Source organism: Kogia breviceps, chromosome 5 (assembly GCF_026419965.1).
Source record: "Kogia breviceps isolate mKogBre1 chromosome 5, mKogBre1 haplotype 1, whole genome shotgun sequence".
In the NCBI taxonomy this organism is placed as follows: domain Eukaryota; kingdom Metazoa; phylum Chordata; class Mammalia; order Artiodactyla; family Physeteridae; genus Kogia; species Kogia breviceps.
In genome coordinates this window covers 134,083,723-134,111,202 of record NC_081314.1, presented here as the reverse complement: position 1 = coordinate 134,111,202, position 27,480 = coordinate 134,083,723, and the positions used below count along the sequence as shown (strand labels likewise).

The window sequence follows — 27,480 nt, the reverse complement described above, 5'->3', positions numbered from 1 at the left end:
GGACTCCCAACCGCTACGCCACCAGGGAAGCCCTAAAAGTAGTACATTTTATCTACCATATTGCCAAGAATTAAAAAGAGTCATTAAGTGTGCAGCAAACCAAACTTGCACATTTTTAGTGAAAATGTAAATTGATTATGCTTTTTTGAAAAGCAACTTGAAATTATCAAAATATAATACACTCGGGCTTCCCTGGTGGCGCAGTGGTTGAGAATCCGCCTGCCGATGCAGGAGACACGGGTTCGTGCCCTGGTCCGGGAAGATCCCACATGCCGCGGAGCAACTAAGCCCGTGAGCCATGGCCGCTAGGCCTGCGCGTCCGGAGCCTGTGCTCCGCAACGGGAGAGGCCACAACAGTGAGAGGCCCGCATACCGCAAAAAAAAAAAAAAAATATATATATATATATAATACACTCAAATCCTTTGATTTTGCAATTCTACTTCCAGGAATCTAGCCTAAAGAGGTATTTGCACATATGCAGATTAGTATCTGCTCAAGGACAGTTATTACAGCATTATTTGTAAGAGCAAAAATTTGGGGGGAAAAACCTAAATGTCCACTAATAGGGAAATAGTTAAATTATGATAGTGTGGAATATTTAGGGGGGTGTTTTGTTTTTTTTTTTAATTTATTTTTGGCTGCATTGGGTCTTCGTTGCTGCATGCGGGCTTTCTCTAGTTGCGGCGAGCGGGGGCTACTCTAACTTGTGGTGCGTGGGCTTCTCATTGCAGTGGCTTCTCTTGTTGCAGATTATGGGCTCTAGGTGCTCGGGCTTCAGTAGTAGTGGCATGCGGGCTCTGTAGTTGTGGCTCACGGGCTCTAGAGCACAGGCTCAGTAGCTGTGGTGCACCGGCTTAGCTGCTCCGCGGCATGTGGGATCTTCCCGGACCCGGGCTCGGACCTGTGTCCCCTGCATTGGCAGGTGGATTTTTAATCACAGCACCACCAGGGAAGTCCCTGGTTTTGTTTTTAATCTAGTTATGTAGCTTTAAAGTGGAAAGAATGGACTTCCCTGGTGGCGCAGTAGTTACGAATCCACCTGTCAATGCAGGGGACATGGGTTCGAGCCCGGGTCCGGGAACATCCCACATGCCGCGGAGCAGCTAAGCCGGTGCACCACAGCTACTGAGCCAGCACACCACAGCTATTGAAGCCCGCACGCCTAGAGGTGGTGCTCCGCAACCAAAGAAGCCACCGCAATGAGAAGCTTGCACAACGCAATGAAGAGTAGTCCCCGCTCGCCACAACTAGAGAAAGCCTGCACATAGCAATGAAGACCCAATGCAGCTAAAAATAATTAATTAAATTTTAATAAAGTAGAAAGAATACTTTATACCTATATGTTCTGATGTAAAACAATCTACAAAGTATAGAAGTGTATATACTTATATACAAAGTATATAAGCTGCTGCATAGCACAAGGAGATCAGCTCCATGATTTGTGACGACCTAGAGGGGTGGGATAGGGAGGATGGCAGGGAGGGGATATGGGGATATATGTATACGTATAGCTGATTACTTAGTTGTACAACAGAAACTAACACAACATTGTAAAGCAATTATACTCCAATAAAGATATTTTTAAAAAGACAATCTACAAAGTATATAGGTGGCAAATAATACAAAACTTAGGTGAATAAAACCCAACTATATATATGCACATATATGAATATCAGTTCATACAAACAACATGCAACTGGTACTCTTTAAATTGAATCAGTAGACTCTTAAAGAGAGCATAATCGTGTATAATTTTTAAAAATTATACATGGGGAAAGTTATTTTAAAAATTAGAAACATGCGAAAAAGAGAAAGAAGCAGCAAAAAATAATTATCCACATTTTCGTCATCCGGAATCAGCAAGTGTCAATCTCTTTCCTAGTTTCTTTTTTTTCTCTACAATTATTTTATATAGTGGAAATATTAGTCTTTCTGAATAGTATGAATAAGAAGAATTTTCTGAAATAACTAAATATTTAGGATAAATATTCATACCTTTTTTTTTTCTTTAAACAGTTTTTTTCCACTAACAGAAGGTAATATGCATACCATTCAAAGTCTCTGTCCATTTTTGTCAAAAGAAGACAAGAAAGAATTCATTGCTCAATGTATACCTGCCCTTTTGGCCTGGACCAAGGAAGATGTTTGCAGTATTAATGGTTAGTTGCTTGGTAATAAATATTTCACTAATTATTGCTTGAGACGAAAGAAGTGTTTCTTCACATCTAAATCCAAATCTAGCAGAGATGAATTACAGTTAATTTTTCTCCTAGTGTATGCTTTTGCTATATAACAAGTTGACTCCGTAGGACAAGTGTCATTGGTGAGTGGCTGTTACCATTTTGCAGGTCAGAAATGCTGCAGCCTTACGGGAAGATTCACAACCACAGATATCCTCTTAATCATTTCTTTTCCATGTATAGCTTTTTTTAGCTATGCGTCACCTCTAACTAGTTAACCAGTGATTGAACCTACAAAGGCAAAAGAAGGAACAGCTTTTCTTATGTTTTAAACTTTTCGGACATTCTGTACTCTATTAGTTCATTTGCTTATTAATTTAACAAGCACTTACTGACCCTGGCTGTGTGGCAGTTCCTTTTGTAGAGAAGATAGACATAAAGTTGTATGATTACTTACATAGCAAAAAGATGTCATGTGTGGAAGTGCAGAAAAGGAGTTTTCCACTTTGCCTTGAGATGTTCTGGCTATTTCACAAAGAGAAATATTTCAACAGAGTGATGAAAGGTAGTTTTCCATATGGACGCAGTTGGGAGAGGTATTCCACGTACACAAAAACATAGGAGAATGCAGATAGTTCATTTTGGTTGGCATTTAAGGTAGAAAGTTGGGGACAGAGCTGTTAGGGTGCACAAGAATATGGATTTTTGAAGAACAGATCATACAGGCCTAGTTTTGTCAGTTATGGAGTTTGGACTTTAAGTGGTAGGAGGTGAGGCGCTATTGGCCCAAGTTAGGTAGGAAGGTAGTAAGACTATCACATTTACGTTAGAAAGATTATTTTGACAACTGTGTGTGAAGGGTGAATGTGAGAGAAGAGAGATAAGGGGTCGAAGACTAGGTAGAGAGCTATGGGAATAATCATGATGAGAGATAAGAGAGCTTGAATCAAGTCACAGATGGAAGAGAGGAGGTAGAAGTGAAAGTTGTAGGAAGTAGAATTGATGGGGTTCTGTGATTATATTTCTGGATTGGGTATATGGAAGTACCATTAGGCCTTATAGGAAAGGAGACTTGAGGATAGGAAGTAGGATGGGGAAGGAGTATACAGGGAGCTAATGTTGAGTTTTAGACACATTAGGTTAAGGTGTCTTTGGAATAAATACTAAAATGGAGATTGTCAGTAAGCAAGAGACTGTTGGCTGGATGGAAATACTGCTTTCAAAGTCCATGTCATGTAGGTGATAGTATAACCTGTAAATGAGTATGAGCTTGTTTAGGGAGAGTGAAGAGTGAAAAGAACATCAAGGGAACACCAGTACATAGATTTTAACGGGTATGTGGATGGAGCCACATTTGAGAATAAGGACTAAAGATTTAAAAAGATAAGCAAAAGCAGAGTTTTAGGTAATATTCATCACCCGTTAAATGCCACAGTTCAGCCATTGGCTTTGGCATTGTTGGAAAGAATAGTGGTGAGAAAATGGGAGCAGATAGTCTGTTCTGCATGTTTGGCAGAAAGGGATGTTGAAAGAGGTGAAAGCTGGAGATGAACACAAGGTCAAAGGGGAAATATATGTTGTGGGGATGGAGGGGGAATAGAAAATAGAGACGGAATAACTGACGATAGCTCCCACTGAGAAGGTGAGAGGGGAGGGCATGTAGGGCTGGATCTAGAGCAGTTAGAAGATACCAACCACGTATAGGTGGAGACAATATAAGGAGAGGTGTAGGACGGACGCACATGTAGGCATAGAGGGTGTTGGGAACTTCATGGCTTCATGTCTCTTTAGGTCATTTAATAAGTAAAAACTGGACTGTAGATTTTAAGAAGGGTAGGGAAAGTTTGAAATAGAGGAAGAATATGTCCATCAAAGAACATAATGAAACAGAATTGCCTTGGTAGCACAAAGGGCCAGCGGTGTCAAAGATAAACTTTTGTGGCATTAAACTTTACCGTTGAGCTCACTTATGTAGCTAAACTGTGGGATTGGGTTGGGATTTGCAGTTGTGGAACAGGGATACAGTTGAACTTACTGTGCATGGGAGAGAGGGTTACCCGATGGAAGTGTAGGTGATTTCTCCAGCACGGGTGATAACTGAAGGATGGCAGAGAGGGGAAAGGGGCAGGAGACAGGACCGCAGTGCCACACGATTATGTGATGTTCACGCAGACCAGAGGTGCCCAGCTGTGCAGAGGCCAACAGGAAGGGGAATTTAAGATTTGACAGTCAATTTTGCTCTTCCAGCCAAAGTGACAAAACAGAATTAGCTAAGAAATGCTTTTCAATTATTAGAAAATCAGTTGTTTCTGATTAAACTTGAGCCTCTTCTATTTTGTCTGGAAGATTTTTTTTTTTTTTTTTTTTTTTTTTTTTTTTTTTTTGTATGCGGGCCTCTCACTGCTGTGGCCTCTCCCGTTGCGGAGCACAGGCTCCGGACGCGCAGGCCCAGCGGCCATGGCTCACGGGCCCAGCCGCTCCGCGGCATGTGGGATCCCCCCGGACCAGGGCACGAACCCGCGTCTCCTGCATCGGCAGGCGGACTCCCAACCACTGCGCCACCAGGGAAGCCCAAGATTTTTTTTTTTTTAATTCTTCCTCAGCCTTTAAAGGAAGATTACATTGTTATTAATTAATTAATTAATTAATTTGTGCTTTTTTCCTTGGTTCCCATTTGCCTGCAGGATAAAAACCGAAGTCCTTAGTTTGGCCTATAAGACATTTTACAATCTTACTGCAACTGATTTCTCCAGTTTTACCTCTTTTGCTTCCATCCTGGACCCTGACTATGCTAAATTCTCACGAGTTTTGAACACTATACTTTCTTACAACTTTGTGCCTTAGCATTCCTTGGAGTGTCCCTTTTCTAGGTTTGCAGACTTTGATCTTTTGATAAATCCCAGTTCACACACCAACTTTAGGAAGCCTCTTCTGACTCAATCTGATTTCCTGTTCCGGGCTCTCAGTTTTTGTCCATATTATATTCTAATTTGTTTTTAAGTCTGCCAATACTGCTAGATGAGTCCCTTCAGAGACTGGATTTTGTTCAGCTTTCTCTCCCCAGCATCTAACAGTGTACCTGGTATTCACTCATTTATTTGTTCTCATTTAGTCAGTCAAAATAAATGTCTCTGGATCTCAGGCATCATCCTAGGGGGACCAATAATATTTTAACAACCTTCTATGGTGATGGATGGTAACTGGTCTTACTGCAATGGTGATCATTCTATAATGTATAAAAATATCAGAAAAGTTATGTTGTACACCTGAAAGTAATATAACATTGTATATTAATTTTAACAAAAAGTAGAGCTCCTCCCCCCAAAATAAATAAATAAACAAACATTAGTGCTATAAAGGCAACAAATAAGTGATATGAGAGAAATGAGGAGGTGCATACTTTGTATACTTGGGAATTTCAGTGTGGAGGCAGTATTTAAGCTGAGAGTTGAAGGATAAGGAGGAACCAGGGATACTAAAGAGTAGGGAACCCTTAAGAACTTTTCAGACATAGTAGATGCTTACTTAGTGAATGTATGAACTATGAAACAGTATGTTCTATCTTCCAACTTTAACTTTACACTCTAGCTAGGGTTTGTTTGTTTTTTGAGAGGTAGTTATGCTGAATAAGTCCTATACTTAAGAAAACAAAAAAGTAGCATAGGTTAGTTTAATGCACAGTATCATTTACTTGCTTCCCAGCTTCCCCTCCACACTTTCTTTTCTGTGCTGGGTGTGGAGACAGGGTCCCTGCCCTGTGGGGTTTATAAGCTCATTTGTTGACTCTTTCACGTAAGCCCTAATTTTCAGAGTTCTTAACCTGGACACTTCTGAAGAAAGTTTTTAACCTATCTCAAAGTAGACTTTCTTTTTTATAGAAGCAATACAATTAAAAACATTTTTAATTTTTTATTTTGCTTTAGGAGGTTTTGGACATCTCGCCATTTTCAATTCTTGTCTGCAAACCAAAAGCATAGATGATGGAGAGCTATTACATGGTATATTAAAAATCCTGATAACCTGGAAGAAAGATCATGAAGATATTTTTCTTTTCAGTTGGTAGGAAATACTTCATACAGTTTTTTTCCCTCTATTTATGATGTGGACTGAGATTATGTATCTTATAGTCACAGTTTTGTAGAGCAATAAGATGGTAGACATTTCAGTCAGTCTGTTGTAAATATATGAGATTTAAATGTTTCCAATTGAATGTCTATATAAGTCTTCAATGTTTTGTTTTGTTTTTGTCTTTATCACAGTAATCTGTCAGAAGTCAGTCCAGAGATACTGGGTGTAAATATAGAAATAATCCGGTTCCTTTCCCTATTTCTGAAATACTGCTCATCTCCTTTGGCAGAGAGTGAATGGGACTTCATCATGTGCTCCATGTTGGCTTGGTTGGAGGTAAATTAACCTGCTGGGTCATCACAGCTACCAGGTCTTCGTGCATATCTGTGTACCAGAATTATTTGCTAATCTTCTTCAAGTAATGATGGTAGTTAGCTCCTTTGCAAATGTTTAAACACTTTATAGATACGTTCCACACCAGCTACTCCTTGACATATCAGTAAAGTGATTGAGGTTTAATGTCTGTCAAAATCATTCAGTAACAAATCTGCTAATTGCTTTTAAAATGTTCTCTCCATTAGCTCATTCTGGTATAATATTTACAGTACAGCCCATTAAGGTTTTATCTTTTCATGACAAGTTTTTAGGTCTTTTGGTTCTAATTAAATTATTCTTAAAATGTACTGTTTCAGTATTGCCAGAATAATGCATTAAAGATTAAGCAAATTCAGATGGAATTAGTGTTCTTTTTATGACCCAAAGCAGCCAGATGTGTAATACTTATGGGCTGTCGCATAGCAAGTCAGTCAGGTTGAATTTGTCTGAATCACTGCTTTGCCTGCTGTTAGCTGTGTGACTTAGAGTATTAAAGTTTACCTAGTTGAGCCTCAGTTTCCTTATTTTAAAATAGTTTAACAATGGCCAATTACTAGGGCTCCTGAGAAGATTATAAATGTGTTTTTAATGTACTCAACTTGGTAAATGGTAATTGATAATATTTTCTTTCATAGTTTTAGAAATAAAAAAAGAACATTTCAGAATAAATGGATTGATTCTATTAATAATTCCTAATATTTAATTTTGAAATGAAGTTATTTTAATGTAAAATACATAAATGTCTTCTGAGACTATGCATTTCACCTGCTTCTTTTCAAATTTAGAGAAATGAAAGGGACTTTTCTTTATTGCCTTGATTTGTAGTATTCTAGAAGTCTGTTTACTTATTTAATTTTGTTTCTTCAGACAACAAATGAGAATCAGACATTGTATTCTGTTCCACTTGTACAACTGTTTGCCTGTGTCAGCTGTGATTTGACCTGTGAACTCAGTGCTTTTTTTGATTCTGCAACTCTGGATACCACTGGCAGTCTTCCTGTAAATCTCATCAGTGAATGGAAAGAATTTTTTTCTCCAGGCATCCACAGTTTGCTTTTACCTCTTTTGGTGACTGTTACAGGCAAGTGAAAAGGGGAATAATAGTGAGATTCATTGAAAATGACTTGTTGAAAAGTTAAAAAAAAAACAACTCTGTATGTTGAAGTCACACAGTACAAAATAGTAAAAGAACCAGAAAGAAAGCTTGGCATCTCAGAAGCATCATATATGCTTCTGCTTTACAGACAAGAATTGAAAAATGGCAAGACATCCGAAGACCATTGAAAATTAAAATAATACCAATTCAGATAACAAGAATAGATTTTTTTTAACTCACTTGTCTTTTTTTTTTTTAAGGATGAGATAATAGAAGTCATTAAATAGTTGATATTATCTGAAATATATATTCAGTTCATGTTTCTAGTTAGGACTGCTTTAATGTTTGTCAAGTTTTTATTTCATTTTCTTAAGTAACATTTGGTTGTCTGTGAATGGGTCAAGCTTTATTACTCACTTTGTTTTGGGGTATGAATATTTCTTTCCTTTTTGTCATCAGGAGAAAGCAAAGATACATCTGAAACTTCATTTCAGAATGCAATGCTGAAGCCCATGTGTGAAACATTAACTTATATCCCAAAGGATCAGCTATTGAGTCAAAAACTCCCTGCAAGATTGGTTGCTGGCCAAAAAACAAACTTGCCAGAGTATCTCCAGACTTTGTTAAATACATTAGCCCCATTACTCCTTTACAGAGCTCGGCCTGTGCAAATTGCTGTTTATCATATGCTATACAAGTAAGAATTCTTTCAGTTGAATCAATGTCGTGGTGTTCTAAAAAAATGGAATATATATTTAGCTTTAACTTTTAGTCATTAAAAAAAGTCACAGTTAAAACAACAACAAAGTAAGCTTGACTATGCATTTCAATAACAGGGATGCCAAGTTTTTGATCTTTTAGGTCACTGTTCTCCATGCACAGTTTACATTTAGATAGTCCTGGCCATAATGGATTATTTCAGAAAAAACTCAGTAAAAAAAATATACTCATTACAAAATAAGTATTGGTCTTTTCTGCTTTTAAGCATGATTTAACAATGAACCATTTAATATAATTGAAATATTCTAACTTCCAGATTGATGCCTGAATTCCCACAATATGATCAGGATAATCTAAAGTCATATGGAGATGAAGAAGAAGAACCAGCCTTGTAAGTTTTTTTAATACAAAGCTTCTTTGACTTATGGGGTTACATCCCAGTAAACTCACTGTAAGTTGAAAATTGTGTTGTGTTGAGTCAAAAATGCATTTGAGAGCTTCCCTGGTGGTGCAGTGGTTAAGGATCTGCCTGCCAATGCAGGGGACATGGGTTCGAGCCCTGGTCCGGGAAGATCCCACATGCCGTGGAGCAACTAAGCCCGTGCGCCACAGCTACTGAGCCTGCGCTCTAGAGCCCGTGAGCCACAACTACTGAGCCCGCGTGCCTGGAGCCCATGCTCCCCAACAAGATAAGCCACCGCAATGAGAAGCCCACGCACTGCAGCGAAGAGTAGCCCCCACTTGCTGCAACTAGAGGAAGCCCACACGCAGCAACGAAGACGCAACACAGCCAAAAATAAATTAATTAATTAATTTTTAAAAATACATTTGAGGGCTTCCCTGGTGGCGCAGTGGTTGAGAGTCCGCCTGCCAATGCAGGGGACACAGGTTCGTGGCCCGGTCCGGGAAGATCCCACATGCCGCGGAGCAGCTGGGCCCGTGAGCCATGGCTGCTGAGCCTGTGCGTCCGTGAGCCTGTGCTCCGCAACGGGAGAGGCCACAACAGTGAGAGGCCCGCGTACCGCAAAAAATAAAAAAACAAACAAAAAAATGCATTTGATACCCCTAACCTACCGAACATCACCTTAACTTCACCTACTCAGCCTCAGAACACTTAACATGAGCCCACAGTTGGGCACAATCATCTAACACGGGGACTTTCCCTGGTGGCGCAGTGGTTAAGAACCACTGCCTGCCAATGCAGGGGACACAGGTTCAAGCCCTGGTCTGGGAAGATCCCACATGCCGCGGAGCAGCTAAGCCCGTGAGTCACAACTACTGAAGCCCACACGCCTGGAGCCAGTGCTCCACGAGAGAAGCCACGGCAGTGAGAAGCCCGCGCACTGCAACTAGGGAAAGCCCGCACGCAGCAACGAAGACCCAAGGCAGCCAAAAAAAACCAAAAAAATCATCTAACACAGAGCCATCTTATAAAGTGTTGAATATCTCATGTAATTAATTGAATACAGAAAGTGAAAAGCAGAATGGTTGTCTGGGTAAGAATGGTTGTGAGTGTAGCGGTTGTCAACCCGCATGATCGCGTGGCTGACTGGGAGCTACCGTTCGCCGCCACTGCCCAGCATCATAAGAGAGTAATGTACCGCGTATCTCCAGCCTGGGAAATGACCAGAGTTCTTAGTATGGTTTCTCTCGAATGCTTATTGCTTTCACACTACTGCAAAGTTGAAAAATTGTAAGTCAAACCATCATAAGTTGGGGACCATCTGTAGTTTGCTTTATTAAATTCTCATAGGGCTTCCCTGGTGGCGCAGTGGTTGAGAGTCCGCCTGCCGATGCAGGGGACACGGGTTCGTGCCCCCGTCCGGGAAGATCCCACATGCCGCGGAGCGGCTGGGCCCGTGAGCCATGGCCGCTGAGCCTGCGCGTCCGGAGCCTGTGCTGCGCAACGGGAGAGGCCACAGCAGTGAGAGGCCCGCGTACCAATAAAATAAAGTATTCCTTCACATTTAAAAAAAAAAAAAAAAAAAAAATTCTCATAGTCCGTCATAATGACTTTAGAAGACTGAGGCAATACAAAAGCTCTAAATTTAGAGTATATGTTCCTTCAGATCTTGTAAGTTTATCTGTAAGATACAGATGAAATTTATAGTTCACCCAAAGAGATAGCTACTCCCTCTTCTTAATTGTTCCTAAGTCATTTTCAGTTTGCTGCTGTTCAGTAAAACTGTCTTTGGCCACATGGGAGCTGTGGAAAGAGTATATCAATTCAAAAATCTATTTGTGCACCCCTTTGTGCAAAGTATTAATTCAACGCTGAGGGGAGAATACAGTGTTAGGTAAACAGTATTTTTCTTAAAGAATTTATAATCTAATTTAGATGACATTACCCTATAATAGAAGGCAGTGTATGACAAGTGCTAAGAAGAAGGAAACTGTTAGAGGGACACAACTGCTGTGCCAGGAAGAGAAGACATTCTCGTGAGGAAGAGACATTTATGCTGGACCTTTCAGATTCAGCAGCATTTTAGTAGGGCAGGGAAAACTTGTGCGAACACCACGTACAAAGGCACTGAGGCGTGAGTGTTCAGGAAATGCTTGAGGAATGTTGAGTAGTTGCCATTTAACGTTTTTTTTTTTTTTTTTTGCGGTACGCGGGCCTCTCACTGTTGTGGCCTCTCTCGTTGCGGAGCACAGGCTCCGGACGCGCAGGCTCAGTAGCCATGGCTCACCGGCCCAGCCGCTCCGCGGCATGTGGGATCTTCCCACACCAGGGCACGAACCTGCGTCCCCTGCATCGGCAGGCGGATTCTCAACCACTGCACCACCAGGGAAGCCCCATTTAACGTATTTTTTAATTGTCTAGCTCTTCTTCCACTGGGATATAAGCTCTGTGAGGGCAGACATTTTTGTCTCTTGTTCCTGACTATATTCACAGACCCAGGTTTTTTGGCCTAAAACAGTCATGAATAGTGCTCATTTGTTGAATAAAAGTATAAATGAATATGTGTGTAGTAGGCAAGGAGGGTAGAGTAGAAGATGAAGCTGGAAGGGTAATGAAGGGCCTTCAAAATGATATTTTCTAGGAATCGGGGCATTGTTTGGTAGAAGGTGGGATGCCACCAGCTGATTCTGGCAATAGTATAAAGCCTAAACTGTACGAAGAAGCAAGCAGAGGGGGACGCCATGCCAGAAGTCATAGCAGTGCATGGAGGTTAGTGTAGGAAGTGGAGAGCTGTTGTTTGTAAAATCTGGTGACGGTTGGTATGGAATGGAAAAGGGTTGGTACATGAGATGGTGGTGTGGAAGGTAAAAACTTCAGGGCAGAAGCTTAAAGAAGACTTGTTTATGGACTGGTAGTAGGAAACCGCAAGGGAAAAAAGATCACAGAGGTGAAAGGAGAGAACCAAGCTAGAATGTCAGGGAGAAGAGAGTTTGACAGGAGATTACACACAAGTATTTCACTTTTTGAGACTCTTATAAGCTCATCTGTAAGTGTTAATGAGTGCAGTACTTCCGTAAAGAAGAAAATTACTTCACATTGTCATGAATTAATGTGAATGTTAAAATTTACTTCATTGAAGGAACACACAGTCTTATGATCTTTTTACCCTTTCTAGGATGATAAAGGACCCGATAGGATTTATTAGCCCTAATCATTCCCCTGACTAGCCAAGGGACTTCAGACTAATAATTTAGCTTCTCTGGGTATCTGATTTTTTTTTTGTCTGTAAAACAGAAGGTTGAAATGTATGTTTTCTAAAAGGGTCTTTCCTTTAAGTGCTGACCCCTGGAGTTCATATTTTATAGCATATTTTGTATATTTATAAATATAAAAATTATATTTATATTTTTATATTTATAAATATGGAAATGTAGGTATATATTTATATAATACTTTATGTCTTTCAAATTCTGTGCTGCCTCTGTGAATTAGGGGTCAAAATTGAATCTATAAAGGGGGACTTTTAAAATGGTTTTTGGAAAATAAAGGTTTTTTTTTAAATGCTTGAAATTTATACATGCTATCAATTTGTTAAGGGACAAGTTATGAAGAAAACTGTGGTGTTTAATCATTGATTCTTAGGTCACCACCAGCAGCACTGATGTCTCTTCTTAGCACTCAAGAAGACTTACTAGAAAATGTTTTGGGGTGTATTCCTGTTGGACAGATAGTTACTATTAAGCCACTGAGTGAAGACTTCTGCTATGTTCTGGGATACCTCCTCACTTGGAAATTAATACTTACTTTCTTCAAAGCTGCTTCATCTCAGGTAAATAAAATGAGACGACTTTTGACAGTTCTGTCCTATATGTATTTCTGTTACTGTCCTAAACCCTTTCCTTCCCCTCCTTTTGGAAAAAAAGGGGAAATGCCTCACATTTTAATCTAATCTTATCTGGCTAATTTCAGACATTCTGCTAAATTTATTTCTGTCTGTGCTTCCTCATCCTCCCACAGGTTTATACACACACACACACACACACACACACACACACACACGCACATTCACACTCAGTTTTTTTGCAAAAGTAATTTCTGGAATGTGCATGAATCAATTTTTTTTTCTAACTGAATGTAGCCACCAAGTCCTTTTTTTTTTTTTTTTTTTTTTTTTTGCGGTACATGGGGCCTTCCACTGTCGTGGCCTCTCCCGTTGCGGAGCACAGGCTCCGGACGCGCAGGCTCAGCGGCCATGGCTCACGGGCCCAGCCGCTCCGCGGCACGTGGGATCTTCCCGGACCGGGGCACGAACCCGTGTCCCCTGCATCGGCAGGCGGACTCTCAACCACTGCGCCACCAGGGAAGCCCCACCAAGTCCTTTTATTGCAGGAAAACAGATTTCTATAATTTAATTTTGTGCTACCACAGTAAGAGTTGCAAAAGAATCGGATCTTGCTGTTCTTTTTCCTTTGGTCAACTTCTGACTCTTGTGGCGATGTCAATTACTACATCATTGGAAATTTACCTTACTTGAAAATCAGTGTTTAGAGAAAGATCTGTGAAATACTACCTTATATAATTCAGACCATTATCGCTAAATAAACAAAATATCCTATTGTAATTATTTTGACCAAATTATTTTAGCAGGCACTAGGTGTCTCTGTTGTCTCATGTTTAAGAAGGAAGCTGGAGAAATCTCCAGTTTTAAAAATTCTTTTAGACAGATTCCCACTTTTAAAAAGATTAGCACATTGATTGAATCGGTTTAATAAAGTAGATGGCTTCTTTGACAGGTTAATACAAAAAGACTTAATTATTACATATTTAAAGTGTGACTAAACATCTTGGCATTCATTTCCAATGTGATTTTTTTTTTTTTTTTTTTGTGGTACGCGGGCCTCTCACTGCTGTGACCTCTCCCGTTGCGGAGCACAGGCTCCGGACGCGCAGGCTCAGCGGCCATGGCTCACGGGCCCAGCCGCTCCGCGGCATGTGGGGATCTTCCCGGACCGGGGCACGAACCCGTGTCCCCTGCATTGGCAGGCGGACTCTCAACCACTGCGCCACCAGGGAAGCCCCCAATGTGATTTTTTAGAATCCTTAAGTTATAATTTATGTTGCTAATAACCCATACCTTGGTATAAATATATAAACATAAGCAATTTTGCATTTTTTTAAGGGGAAAATCAAATCACAGAGGCAACACTGATCTAGATGTTCAAATTATTTTATTTCTTTTCAGTCCTACCACTTATGTTTGTGATTTGAGCTAATTTTAATTTGCTGTATGATGTATTTCAAGAGCTCCTTGTTAAGCTTTTAAATTTGTTTCTTAAAATATTATTGGTCTCTAAAAAATTGCAGCAAATTGAAGGTTTTTTTTTTTTTTTTAAGTTTTTATGTGTAAGAATTTCGTTCTTGTTATCTTAAATTCAGAAATTAGGAATCTGGCCACGCCTCATCTTTCCGATTAGGCCAGAGTGGGGGAGGGGGCACAAAGCATTACAGCAGCATTTACTGAGCCTAGAAATTGAACTGAGCTGTCAGTAGATAAACCAGCATAACCCAGTAAATAACACTAATTAGAGGAATCCTTAAAACAAACTGAAAAATTTTTTAAAAAAACTTTGGTCCTTAATCTGAGTTGTTTTTAACTTTCTTCTTAAAAAAACTAGTGAATCAGACTGCATTAGGAGCAAAGGGGTGTGTGTGTGTGTGTGCACGTGTGTGTGCACACACCTGTGTGTTTTTTATAGTTTTGCTGAGATATATTTCACATATCATCAAATTTATTTAAAGTGTACAGCTTGGTGTTTGCAGTATATTCACAGAATTGTGCACCTATCACCACTATCTAAATTTAGAATATTTTCAACATCCTTCCACACCCCCCCAAAAAACCCTTACCTATCTCCAGTCACTTCCCATTTCCTTTCAAACCCCCCAGCCACTGGCAACCACTAATCTATTTTCTGTCTCTGGATTTGCCTACTGTGGACCTTTCACATATGTAGGCTTTTGTGTCTGGCTTATTTCATATGACATAATGTTTTCAAGATTCATTCATAGTATAGCATGTATCAGTATGGCATTACCTTTTATGCCTAAATGATATTGTGTTGTATGACTATACCACATTTTGTTTATCTAGTCATCCAGTGGGCATTTAAGTTGTTTCTGCTTTTTGTCTATTGTGAATAAAGCTGCTGTGAGCATTTATGCATAACTTTTTTTGTGTGTACATATATTTCTCATTTCTCTTGCGTTGTATCCCTAAGAGTGGGATTGCTGGGTAATAGATGTGTTTTTATTTCCTTCTATATTGAGGTTTCAATCAAGGGTCATGTTTGCATTTGTCTGTCATATTTCTTTAGCTTATAATTCCTCTACTTTTCTTTGGTGTCATTCACTGGATCAGTTATTTTGTAGACTCTTCCAGTTTGGATTTGTCTGGTAGTTTCCTCAAAATTAGATTCTGGTTGCTTTTCAGCAAGAATATTTACTGCACAGTGGTGATATATTCTCAGCACCTCAACCCAGGAGCACAGAATGTCATCTGTCCTTTTATTGGTGATGCTAAGTTTGGTTACTTGGTAAAGGTAGTGTCCTCCAGATTTCTTCATTGTAAAGGTTCTTTGATCAATTTTTTAAGAATCAATTCCAAATGCTATGGCTTGACCTTCGTATTGGACCATTCATAGTGTTCAGAAAATGGTATATTTGTACTATGAAGAAACATAGTGTAAGAAATAATTTTAAAACAGGTACAAATACCAAAGAGCTACAAGGTAAATGTGAACAAATGAAAACTACATCATTGAAGAACAAGTCCAAAGCACATGTCTCACATAGATACCTATAGTACACCCAGTGGTGCCACATTTTCCTGTTTTTAAAAAAGAAACCAGAAAAAAAAAATCCATATTTTTTGTGAAATGTCCTGATTTATAAAACAACTAATGAGAAGACCCCAAGACATTTGGAAATACTAGTTTGTGCTGTCATAAAGGGATGCTGAAATGTCTGATATAGCATGAGGTCAGCCATAAAAATGGGATTAGTTTTAAGTAGAATTTTGAAAGATTAGAGATTATGGTGCGGAAGGAACGTGTGGAAGATTTGGGAGGAGAGGGAGCAGATCGTCTGTGGGGAAGGGCAAAAAGATTTGTCTCAGCTCAGAGACTCCAAGTGGGGGTGAACTGATCAACAGGGAGACAGTTCGAGAAAGATGTTAGAGGCATATGTCTGATAATGAGGGGATCGTGAAGACTGCTGCTGGTTTATGAGAAGGGGGAGCAGTGCCTTCCACTTACTTTCCACAACTGGAAAGTAAGACTGTGGCGTATATTTTATAGGGCTCTTCCATGTCATTCTCAGTGTTCAAATGAATTCATTTTTGTATTGTGTTCTTGTACAGTCTGTTCCACTTTAGTCGGTTCATATCTACTGATTGTCCTGGTTTAATTGGGTTTCCTAACAAAAATGGTTTACTCTCCACCAGCTTCGAGCTCTGTATTCAATGCACCTTCGAAAAACAAAAAGCTTGAATAAATTGCTGTATCACCTGTTCAGGCTTATGCCAGAAAATCCGACCTTTGCAGAGACAGCTGTTGAGCTCTCCAATAAGGACCCTAAAACATTCTTTACAGAAGAGCTCCAGTTGGGTATTAGAGGTCAGTATGATGTGCATTTGTGTTCTTTCTTAGAGACTAGGTTCAGATCAGGTTACCCCGAGGGCATGGAGAATAACCCCAGATGTGTGTCCTGGCTATGAGAATGTTGAAGTGCCAGATTTTCCATATTTCTTTAAATAGGACATATAATTAGATTTTGTGGATAAGGTTGTTAAGAATTTAATTAATTTTTGAAGTTTACTTTGTTGAGACTATTATCTTTTACTCAGTAAACAAGTATTTGTTACTCAATAATATTTCGTAGGCCTGTAAATAGTCTTCAGTTGGGGAAACAAAGATAAGTAAAATTTATTTTTCACTCCGGGAGCTCACATTTTAGCTGAAGGGATAGACATGCATGCATCTAGTTGTGCCGCAGTGTTATAAATGATTTCCTGAGAATAGGAATTTTTTAAATGCCTTGGAGATCTGAGGATGGGACTTTGTCTTGTGAGTACTGAGGTGGGATTCTAGAACTTTTGCATACCACATCAGTGAGCTCTGGGAAAAGTAAAGGAGGCCAGACTCTTTTTCATAATTTATAAGAAAAAGAATCTTTAATTCTTCCTCCTCTTTGAAGTGTGTGTGTTTCACTGTATTTGTGATCTTTCATGTGAAATAAAGAGTGCTATTTCTAAGCAGATTTTTCAGTGTCATTCAGGATTTTCATTCTTTTTACAATTCTAATTGTTCGTTTTGAATGTGTAAGAAAAAGCTAATACTCTAGAGTTCTGGATTCTTTGGTATGTTTGTTTTATGAGCACTAGTGTTAAGGAATTGAAAATGATTTTCTAAGAAAATAGTAATATTAGTCTGTTATTCTGTGTAAGAAATATATGTTACTAACTAAGAATTTGTTTTTTCCTCAGATACCTCAACTCTTCCATACCATATTCCACACTTGGCTTGTTCAGTCTATCACATGACATTAAAAGACTTGCCCGCCATGGTTAGGCTGTGGTGGAATAGTAGTGAGAAGCGTGTTTTCAATATTGTAGATAGATTTACAAGCAAGTTCGTTAGCAATGTTCTCTCTTTTCAAGAAATATCTTCTGTGCAAACAAGTACACAGCTATTTAATGGCATGACGGTTAGTATTGTCTTGTATTTCTTCTAGAAAAGTTGTTTCAGTATTGGTCATGTCTATCAGTTGTAGTGAGTATCATCACAATTGTTAACTCTTGGTTCAGAATTTACAGAAATTGTCCACTTTACTTTCGGATTATTGGATATTGTATCTCAAATTAATGCATAGGTTTAAATGATGTTATAATTTTATTTACCCCACCAAATAGTTTTTGAACGTTCGTTAGTTAACTCAAAATATATATTGGAATACTTACAGATGCCAGGCACTGTGTGCCAGTCACCTGCAAAATGAACAGTTTAGAAGGGTCAGATTCCTGTCCTGTAATAACATACAATCTAATAAAGGGGAAAGAGCGATACTGATAATGTTTTTTTGCATTGGACACTGGAAAGTGGCACATTAAGAGGAAGAATGGGGCTTCCCTGGTGGCGCAGTGGTTGAGAATCCGCCTGCCGATGCAGGGGATACGGGTTCGTGCCCCGGTCCGGGAGGATCCCACATGCCGCGGAGCGGCTGGGCCCGTGAGCCATGGCCGCTGAGCCTGCGCATCCGGAGCCTGTGCCCCGCAACGGGAGAGGCCACAACAGTGAGAGGCCCGCGTACCACAAAAAAAAAAAAAAAAAAAAGAGGAAGAATGCTCTGCGATCAGAGTGGGAAAAGTTGATCTGGCTGAGGGGATTAGGTGAGACTTCATGGAGGAATTTTACTTTGAGGCAGGCAGGATTTTTTTTATGGGGAAAAGCATTTAATATAGAGAAAACAGTACGGTAAAAGCAAGAAGCTTGAAGATGGGAATGTAATTTCTGTGATGGCCTAAGAAATGATGAATAGCCCAATATTCATATGGAGTAGGATTCATGAAGGTAAATAGAGAACAAACTGCTTCTATGATGAATTGGGGACATATTGGGAAAGGCCTCAAGTAACAGTCTAAAATATTTGGGCCTATGTAGCCACTGAAATTTTTCTTTTCTTTTTTTTTTTTTTTGGCTGTGTCGCTTATGGGACCTCAGTTCTCTAACCAGGGATTGAACCCGTGCCCTCAACAGTGAAAGTGTGGAGTCCTAACCACTGGACCACCAGGGAATTCTCTGAAATTTTTCTTTTGGGGCAGTGACACTGTCAGAGTTATAATCTGTGAAATTTCTCTGACTGAAATCTTATAACATGGGCTGTTGGCATGGAGCTTGGGTTCAAGTGAATAGTTAGGGAGACTTGTAATGTGTAGACATTATGAGGAGGAGGGCCCAGGGAAGGCAGTAACAGTGAGAATAGTCCTTAAAGGGGGAGGGATGTGAGAAATTTTGTGGTGATTTTTCCAAACTTGCAACTGGTTAATATCTGGAATGTGGTAGAAGGAGAATTTTAAGATGATGCTACGGTTTTTAGCATGGAAATAGGAAAGCCAGAGGAATAAATCTTTAAAGGATGATAATTTGTGTTTTATGTTGAGTTTGCAATGCTAGTAAGAGAATCAAAATCAGGTATAAATATTCTGGCAGTTGCTGGTTGGCTCTAAAGCTCAGGAGAATTCTGTGGTAGAGAAAGACTTGAAAAACATCTAAATAGAAGTGATATTTGATACGTTAGCTTTGGAAGAGAAGGAATAGTTAATAATAACCCATTCTGTTATTGGTCTATGCAAAACTATGATGTGACAAGCCTACTATACTAAAACATACTTTTTCATGAGTAGTGCATTTCTTTTTGAAACATCTTTGAATGTCATAACATCACTATAAAACATTTCAGGTATTTGAACCTATTTATTTAACATCTCATGTCAGATAAGTGAACGTGTTTACCCGTGTTTTGTTTGAATGAGGACTGGCTGCTAGCAGTTAACCTGTCAAGATGGTTTTTGAATGAAAGGGAAGAAAAGAAATTTGGCAAAAAATATTACCTTCCATGTGTTGCAGGTTAAAGCTCGAGCTACTACTCGAGAAGTCATGGCCACTTATACTATTGAAGATATAGTTATTGAACTTATAATACAGCTGCCTTCAAATTATCCATTGGGTTCAATAACAGTAGAAAGTGGGAAAAGAGTTGGAGTAGCCGTTCAGCAGTGGCGAAACTGGATGCTGCAGCTAAGCACTTACCTCACCCATCAAGTAAGTGTCTGTGTACACATTTGGCTTTCTAAACTAGAGAGATTGCTGATTTACTATTTGAAAGGGCAATAAAACAAATATATATCTCTTCTGCTTAAGTAGAAATAGATACTGTATTTTGTTGGATAAACAGATACATGCCTAAATGATTTGAACCTGCCAAGCTGGTGGGTTTTTTTTTTTTTTTTTTTCCGCTGCTTTGGGTCTTCCTTGCTGTGTGCGAGCTTTCTCTAGTTTCAGTGAGCAGGCGCTATTCTTTGTTGTGGTGATGGGCTTCTCACTGTGGTGGCTTCTCTTGTTGGGGAGCACGGGCTGTAGGCACGCAGGCTTCAGTAGTTGCAGTATGTGGGCCCTAGAACATGCAGGCTTCTGTAGTTTGTGGCACATGGGCTCAGTATTTGTGGCACACAGGCTCAGTAGTTGTGGCACACAGGCTTAGCTGCTCCACGGCATGCGGGATCTTCCCAGACCAGGGATCAAACCCATGTCCCCTGCATTGGCAGGCAAATTCTTAACCACTGTGCCACCAGGGAAGTCCCCTGCCAAGCTGTTTTAATTTTTCAGGCTCTATAGCTTTTTTTTCTGGTGTTTGAGAAGAATTGACTTTACTTCATTGACATTGTAGATGATACAGAATAATACATGGTATTATAGTTTGAGAGGGAATCTTTTTGTGAGACATGGGACAGATGAATGTCTTCTGAGCTACTTTAACATTTCAACTTTCCTTCTGTGGTTAGAGAAATCACAGTACTTTCAAAGACCTTTGCCTTTTAAACAAATTGTAAATCTCTAGTTTTGTTTGCACATTGTGATGTATCTCAGACATTCTACAGTAAAGAAAAATTATTTTATGTATTTTTTTAACATCTTTATTAGAGTATAATTGCTTTACAATGGTGTGTTAGTTTCTGCTTTACAACAAAGTGAATCAGTTATACATATACATATGTTCCCATATCTCTTCCCTCTTGCGTCTCACTCCCTCCCACCCTCCCTGTCCCACTCCTCTAGGTGGTCACAAACCACCAAGCTGATCTCCCTGTGCTATGCGGCTGCTTCCCACTAGCTATCCACCCTACGTTTGGTAGTGTATATCTGTCCATGCCACTCTCTCACCTTGTCACAGCTTACCCTTCCCCCTCCCCGTATCCTCAAGTCCATGCTCTAGTAGGTCTGTGTCTTTATTCCTGTCCTACCCCTAGGCTCTTCATGACATTTTTTTTTCTTAGATTCCATATATATATGTTAGCATACGGTATTTGTTTTTCTCCTGCTGACTTACTTCAGTCTGTATGACAGACTCCAGGTCCATCCACCTCACTACAAATAACTCAGTTTCATTTCTTTTCATGGCTGAGTAATATTCCATTGTATATATGTGCCACATCTTCTTTATCCATTCATCTGTTGATCAACACTTAGGTTGCTTCCATGTCCTGGCTATTGTAAATAGAGCTGCAGTGAACATTTTGGTACATGACTCCTTTTGAATTATGGTTTTCTCAGGGTATATGCCCCGTAGTGGGAGCACATTAAAAGGATCATACACCATGATCAAGTGGGGTTTATTCCAGGAATGCAAGGATTCTTCAATATACGCAAATCAGTCAACATGATACACCATATCAGCAAACTGAAGGAGAAAAACCGTATGATCATCTCAATAGATGCAGAGAAAGCTTTTGACAAAATTCAACACCCATTTATGATAAAAACCCTGCAGAAAGTAGGCATAGAGGAAAACCAGTTTTGTTAAAACTTAGCATCGTGAATATAGCCAAGCAGATTCTCTTCTCTCCAAATTATAATACAACTTTAAAATTTGTGAAATGTAATAAAAATAATACTGGTGGTCTTCCGTGTGTATTGACTTTATTTATCTGTTTTTCTTGTTAACAGAATGGCAGTATTATGGAAGGCTTAGCATTATGGAAAAATAATGTAGACAAACGTTTTGAGGGTGTTGAAGATTGTATGATTTGTTTCTCAGTCATTCATGGTTTCAACTATTCTCTTCCCAAAAAAGCCTGTAGAACATGCAAGAAAAAGTTCCATTCAGCCTGCTTGGTAAGCTAAAGAGAAATTAACTTATTTATATCTTATATATATTATATATGTAAAATATCTAACCTTGGAAAGCAGTAGATGTTAAACTCTTAATTGTGGTTAATGGGATACATATTAAAAATGATTTTTCAAAATTTATGAAAGATAATTAGTAATTTACTGAGACTGGTGGCATCAAAGCCCTTTAATAAGTGGATGTTTCTAAAACAGCTCTCGGCACTCAAAAAATAGATGGTCTTGTAAGATCTACACCGTAAAGGAGACTGAAAAAATTGGAACTGAGAGCCATCTGGCATCAGAGCTTTTTGCTCTTTTTAAACAGCATATTGGAAAGAAAGCCACCGTATGTTCAGTTCCTTCACAGCAGGTCTTCCTTACACATCTTTGTGGTTGAGTGCATGAGCCTAGGTGGAAAGCGTCACAGTGTGGCCTTTGGAAGGAATACTGAGTTGTGTTGATTTTGGAGATGAGTGGAGGGGAGCAAACATTTCAGTATTCTCCCTTGTCTTACTTTATCATTTGAAGGTAACTTTAGATGTGTATGTAAAATGGCAATTTTATAAGTTTTTAACATTTAAATACACTTTTCTTTTTCAGTACAAATGGTTTACGTCTAGCAACAAATCCACTTGTCCGCTCTGTCGTGAGACCTTTTTCTGAGATTTTTTTCTTTTCCCCATTGGAATTAATCCCTGAAGTAAATCAAGCAAAGGCAGTGGATTTGGATTCATCTTGAAGTGTTGATGTGAGAAGGCAGTGAGCATTCTTTAAAATAGGACCTTCTCTGGAAAATTATTTTGGTTAATGTAATGATCTTAAAATCAGGTTTACTTACCTTTAGATTGCTTTGTAAATGTTTGGAAACCTTTTCTTTTACATAAGAATATTACATACTGGAGAGAAAATATTTATATTAATAGTTTAATCTCTTTGTACATTTAAAAATAAATAGGGGAAAACCCTAAATTACAGAACTGGACTTTGTGAAAGCGTTGTACAACTGTATTATACTGATAAACCCATTCAGTTTGTTGATCTATGTTCTAGAACAGTCTGAGTGAGGTAAATGAATTGAGAGGGTTGATTTACATTTACAAATATTTTAAGATTTATTTATTAGTTACGACAACAAAATTAATTAGTATTCTGATATTTGTAGATTATTTTAATGATAAAATGACATTAAGCTATCAATATAGCTTATCTTAAGCTATTTAAAGCATGCTCTGAAATCCTATATAAAAGAGTATAAACTGAACTTTAAGGTGCCTCCATTTATAAAGGGTTATGAAATTCAGAAAATTAAATTCACAACACTGACCTTTTACTGTAGAAGAATTTCCTTGTACTAGTGAAATTTGTATTGCAGACTTGTCAGTGAATTTATTACTCAGTTGGAGTGAGTCTCCAGAGGGTGAGAATTTGAGAGAAGCAGGAGCTAGATTATTTTATTCATGAAGCAGAGTGGTAGTTATTCCTCTGTCAAGAGGGAGGAAATAGATGAGTTATTTCTGAAACTTAAGTGGTGGAAAAAACAAAAAATATAAAGATGTAGTAGGAGGCTTTCAATTTTGTAAGCAAATTTTGCTATTCTTACTGGTCAAAGTTACACTAAATTAGAGAGTTGCGGGGAGGTAATTTTTTCTAGCCTTCAGAAGTACAAGTTAAGAATTTTAATACTAAGTAAAATTCAGTTTAATATGCTGAAATGGGGTAGGTGAAAACCTGCCTTTTGCCACAGCACTATTGCCCTTAAAAATTGTGCCCAAAATATAAAAGTGTGGAAGTTTGGAACTTGGAATAATTTTATTGCAGTCTTCCATCACATGGGACATATTAGCATCTTTAATAGCAAGGTTACTTGAAGGATCAGCTAATCATCTCTGTTGCAAATGTTTAATTGGCAAAAAGCAACTCATGTTAAATAAAATTACTGCGTACCATCAACTGGGTAAAATGGTTATTATTGAAATAGTATGAATGTGGTCACAGTATTGTAGTGGAGAGTGAAGTATTACGTGTGAGTTAAAGATCTCGAGTTGTATTTGTAGATGCAGTGTCTGGCCCAGTTTTGTCTGTCTCCTAAGTTTCTCTCTGTAGTATTTATTATCTTATAGGCTTGAGGCTCAAGGAGTCAGTAAGTGAAGTACAGATAGCAAAATGCTACTACCTCTTCTTAACCCCTTTCTTAAAATATTCTCTCTTTTTCTGTGTCTCTCTCTGACATAGTAAACCCAAAGGATTCTGTTACTCTGTGAAGATTACACACTTTTCCTTTAAAAATTGTTTTATAATAAGACTTTGTTTATTTTTTCCAGTATTGGTACATCGTGATTTCTGACCCAAACCCCAAGTGGAAAAGAAAAGGGAATAATGGAGCATTGTTTTTCCACATTATTATTTAGGGCATCAGGTTCTTGGTGAAACACTATAATTAAGTGGAGTACTTACTCTTCATACTTAGGACTCTTAGCGCATTTCTTTGAGACTTGTAAATATAAATGTAAAACTTGTTATTTATATGCTAAAGAGAAAGCTTTCCAAAATAAGACTGAAATTCAGAATATCACATTAATTAGTTTATTTATATAGCTTTGATAACTTGAGAGCATCCCTTAAAATTCTAGCATAAGGACATTTAAAAATTGCATGAGATTCAAAGCCCATTAGGAAAATTATTAATTTAAAATGCTAATGTAAATTGCAAATTTTAGAATTTATTTTTAACTCATATTTATCACATGCTGTAATGTATGTACATAAGTTCTGTGGTTTAAAATAATTAATGTTATTACTTGACAAGTTTTTGTGGTGTGAATACTTGATGTCATTTGATTGTTAATACCATATGTGCCCATTAAAATTCTTTTTAATTGCAAAATATTTCAAATATACATAGTAATAATATAAATGCTCTTGTACTCTTCATAAACTATTTTGCCATATATGCTTCTGATTTTTAAAGAAATAAAATGTTACCCTTTTGTACTCTTCCCCGAGGCCATCTCCTCCTTCCCTCCATAGAGCTAACCCACCATTCTGAAGTTGGTGTGACTCCTTTCTACTTAAGTTTTTATACTTTACCATGTTTTTACATCCATAAATAATATATAGCAGCTTTTTAAAAGTTGATGATAGCCTGTCACAAGTGCTCTTGTGTAATTTGCTTTCTCATTCAACGTAACTGCTGTTTAGTATCATTGTATCAGTTTGCTTACCATTTCCCTCACTAATGGTCATGTCAGCTGTTATTTTTTGCCATTTTGAACCGCGCTGCATGTGTACATTCTTGATAGTATTTTCTCATGCAAATGAAATGTGCTAGATACTCTGGACGTATGCACTCACATGGAATTTCAGGTGGTAGATACTCTGTGATTTTATATGTATGCTCTGTGACTTTAGATGTTGTCAAGTTGCTCTCCAAAGTGGTGTGCAGCTTTGCACTCCCAGTGGTAGTGTAAGAGAATTCTGGTTTTCCTAAGTCATCACTAAAACACTTAGTCTCACCACTTTTGAAGTTTTCCAGTCAGAGCTGTGAGAATAGTAGCTGTTTGTTTTAATTTATATTTCCCTGGCTACCATGAATCTTAACTTTATTCCATATGTTTATGGGTCATTATTTTGTGAATTATATTATCTATGTGCCTGTTTTTCTCATGGATTTTATATATTATTATTTTAATCCTAAGGCTGTATCTCTTACAGGGATTCTTCAAGTAGGTGGCTTGGCTTTAACATGGTCTGTAGCTGTCTTTAATTATACAGAATTTTTCAGTTAAATTGATCATTCTTTGAGCCTTTTCTGTGTTAGATTTAAAAAATTGGTTCCTTCCCTGAGGCTTAAAAAAATTCTTTTATATATATTTTGTTCTAAAAGTTATGAATTTCAAAATATACCGAATTCACCTGAAACTGAATTTTGTGACTGTTGTAAGGTAGAAGTCCTGCCCCATATTGATAGCCAGTTTTCATAATATCGTTTATTAAATAGTCCATCCATTGCCCATTGACTCTGTAGTGCCTCCTCTCTTATTTTACCGAATCTTGTATGTGTATTGGTTTCTGGCCTCTGTATTCTATTCCATTGGTCTATTTATCTGTGTTAATTCTACACAAATTTTTTTTTTCTTTAAAAATTGGCTTTATAATTTGATCTTGAGGAGTTGGGCGAGTAGTCTTCTACTCTCGCTCTTCTTTAAGTCTTTTCTTGGATAGTCGTATCCTCTGCATCCAAGAACTCCCTTTCCCTCTGCTTGTTTCCTATCATGGCCAATTTGTCCTTATTACATTGAGTTGTCTTCTGGAAGAATTTGGCAGGTGTCCATCCTAGGTTTTACCTGGTGGAACCAGGAGGCTCTTTGGGCTTTGCCAGATGTTATACTTTAGGTTTTACAGTCCAATTATTCTGTTTGTTTGTTTGTTTGGTTTTCAAAATTGGAGGCAAAAATTTTGTGTATTTATGATGGAATCCTTGAACCTCTCCATGATTTTTTCTTTCTGTTTTGTAAAAGTCCTTTTGCAAAAGGACTTTGGACTGAGCAGAGTGTTTGACATGTGGGTCAGCTATTTCCAATTAAAGTCTTTTTTTTTTTTTTTACCTCTGGTTTTCTTTTTAAGGACAGCAACTTCTTTGTGTTGCACAAAGGCATCAAATAATTTGTATATTTGTTGCCCAGATTTTATAGGGGTACCTGAGGTGGTTAGGAAACTTCAGTTTCCATGGCATTCCAAATTGATTTGCTGTTTCAAAAATACTGGCTACAGTATATCGATTTACCCTTTTATGTTTAGTAATGTGATGTGCCCTATAGAAGACCATCAGTTGGACCACTTGAGCCTATCTGGTTAAGTCCTGGATACTATTGTAGAGCCAGGTAACATTCACTCTTTAAGGTAAGACCTGTGAACAATTGACATCTGTAGGAACTCAGTAGTGGACTGTTCAGAATGTCTGTTCTAGGCACAGACTGCTTGAACTTCAGAATCATAATCATGGGAATCTCTTTTATCAGCTAAAGTTAAGAGAGTTTCTGGATTTGAGAGGGCACGCAGTTCTGGTGTGCAGCTGATAAAATGAGAAGGAGAAAGTGAGAATATACATTATATAGTATCATCAGATTTAGTTTTGCATATTGATCTTTTACCCTGCAACCTTGCTGAATTTGTTTACTAGTTCTAATAGTGTGTGTGTATTCCTTCGAATTTTCTATATATAAGATCTTGTCATTGGCCATAGAAACAGTTTTATTTCTTTTCCATTCTGGATACCTTTTATTAGGCATCTGGCTAGAAACTCCAGTGTTGAATAGAAGTGGTGAGAGCAGATATCTTTTTTTTGTTCCTGATCTTAGGGGGTAAGCTTTCAGTCTTTCAGCATTGTGATGTTAGCTGTTGTTGATACAGTCAGATTTAAAGATGAACTCAGTACAGATTCTGAAGATACTTCAACTAATTAGTCTAGGCTGCAGTTTCTCAATGCAAGAGAAAGTAAGCTATTGGATCAAAGGATAGGCTGTAAGAGGCAACGAATTTTGGATGTATGTGATGCTGTTGAAAAACCATTAGAGCAGAGTTTCTCAACCTCACTACTGTTGGCATTTTGAACTGCAAAATTCTTTGTTTTGGGGACTGTCCTGTGCATTGTAGGATGTTTAGCAGTATCCCTGGCCTCTGTTTACTAGGTGCCA

General features: G+C 38.3%; 1 protein-coding gene across 1 annotated transcript in view; it reads left to right on the top strand.

Annotated features, from left to right (window-relative positions):
- Positions 1-23,737, top strand: part of LTN1 (listerin E3 ubiquitin protein ligase 1) — a 60,058-nt gene extending 36,321 nt beyond the window's left edge. Inside the window, exons 19-30 of the mRNA XM_059065448.2 lie at positions 2,018-2,160; positions 6,105-6,240; positions 6,441-6,585; positions 7,492-7,705; positions 8,180-8,417; positions 8,757-8,831; positions 12,486-12,672; positions 16,345-16,516; positions 17,386-17,606; positions 19,526-19,720; positions 21,623-21,790; positions 22,388-23,737. Of these exons, the coding sequence (XP_058921431.1) occupies positions 2,018-2,160; positions 6,105-6,240; positions 6,441-6,585; positions 7,492-7,705; positions 8,180-8,417; positions 8,757-8,831; positions 12,486-12,672; positions 16,345-16,516; positions 17,386-17,606; positions 19,526-19,720; positions 21,623-21,790; positions 22,388-22,450 (1,957 nt within the window). The 3' untranslated portion in view covers positions 22,451-23,737. The remainder of the gene's footprint in view (positions 1-2,017; positions 2,161-6,104; positions 6,241-6,440; positions 6,586-7,491; positions 7,706-8,179; positions 8,418-8,756; positions 8,832-12,485; positions 12,673-16,344; positions 16,517-17,385; positions 17,607-19,525; positions 19,721-21,622; positions 21,791-22,387) is intronic.
- Positions 23,738-27,480: the final 3,743 nt, after the last annotated feature.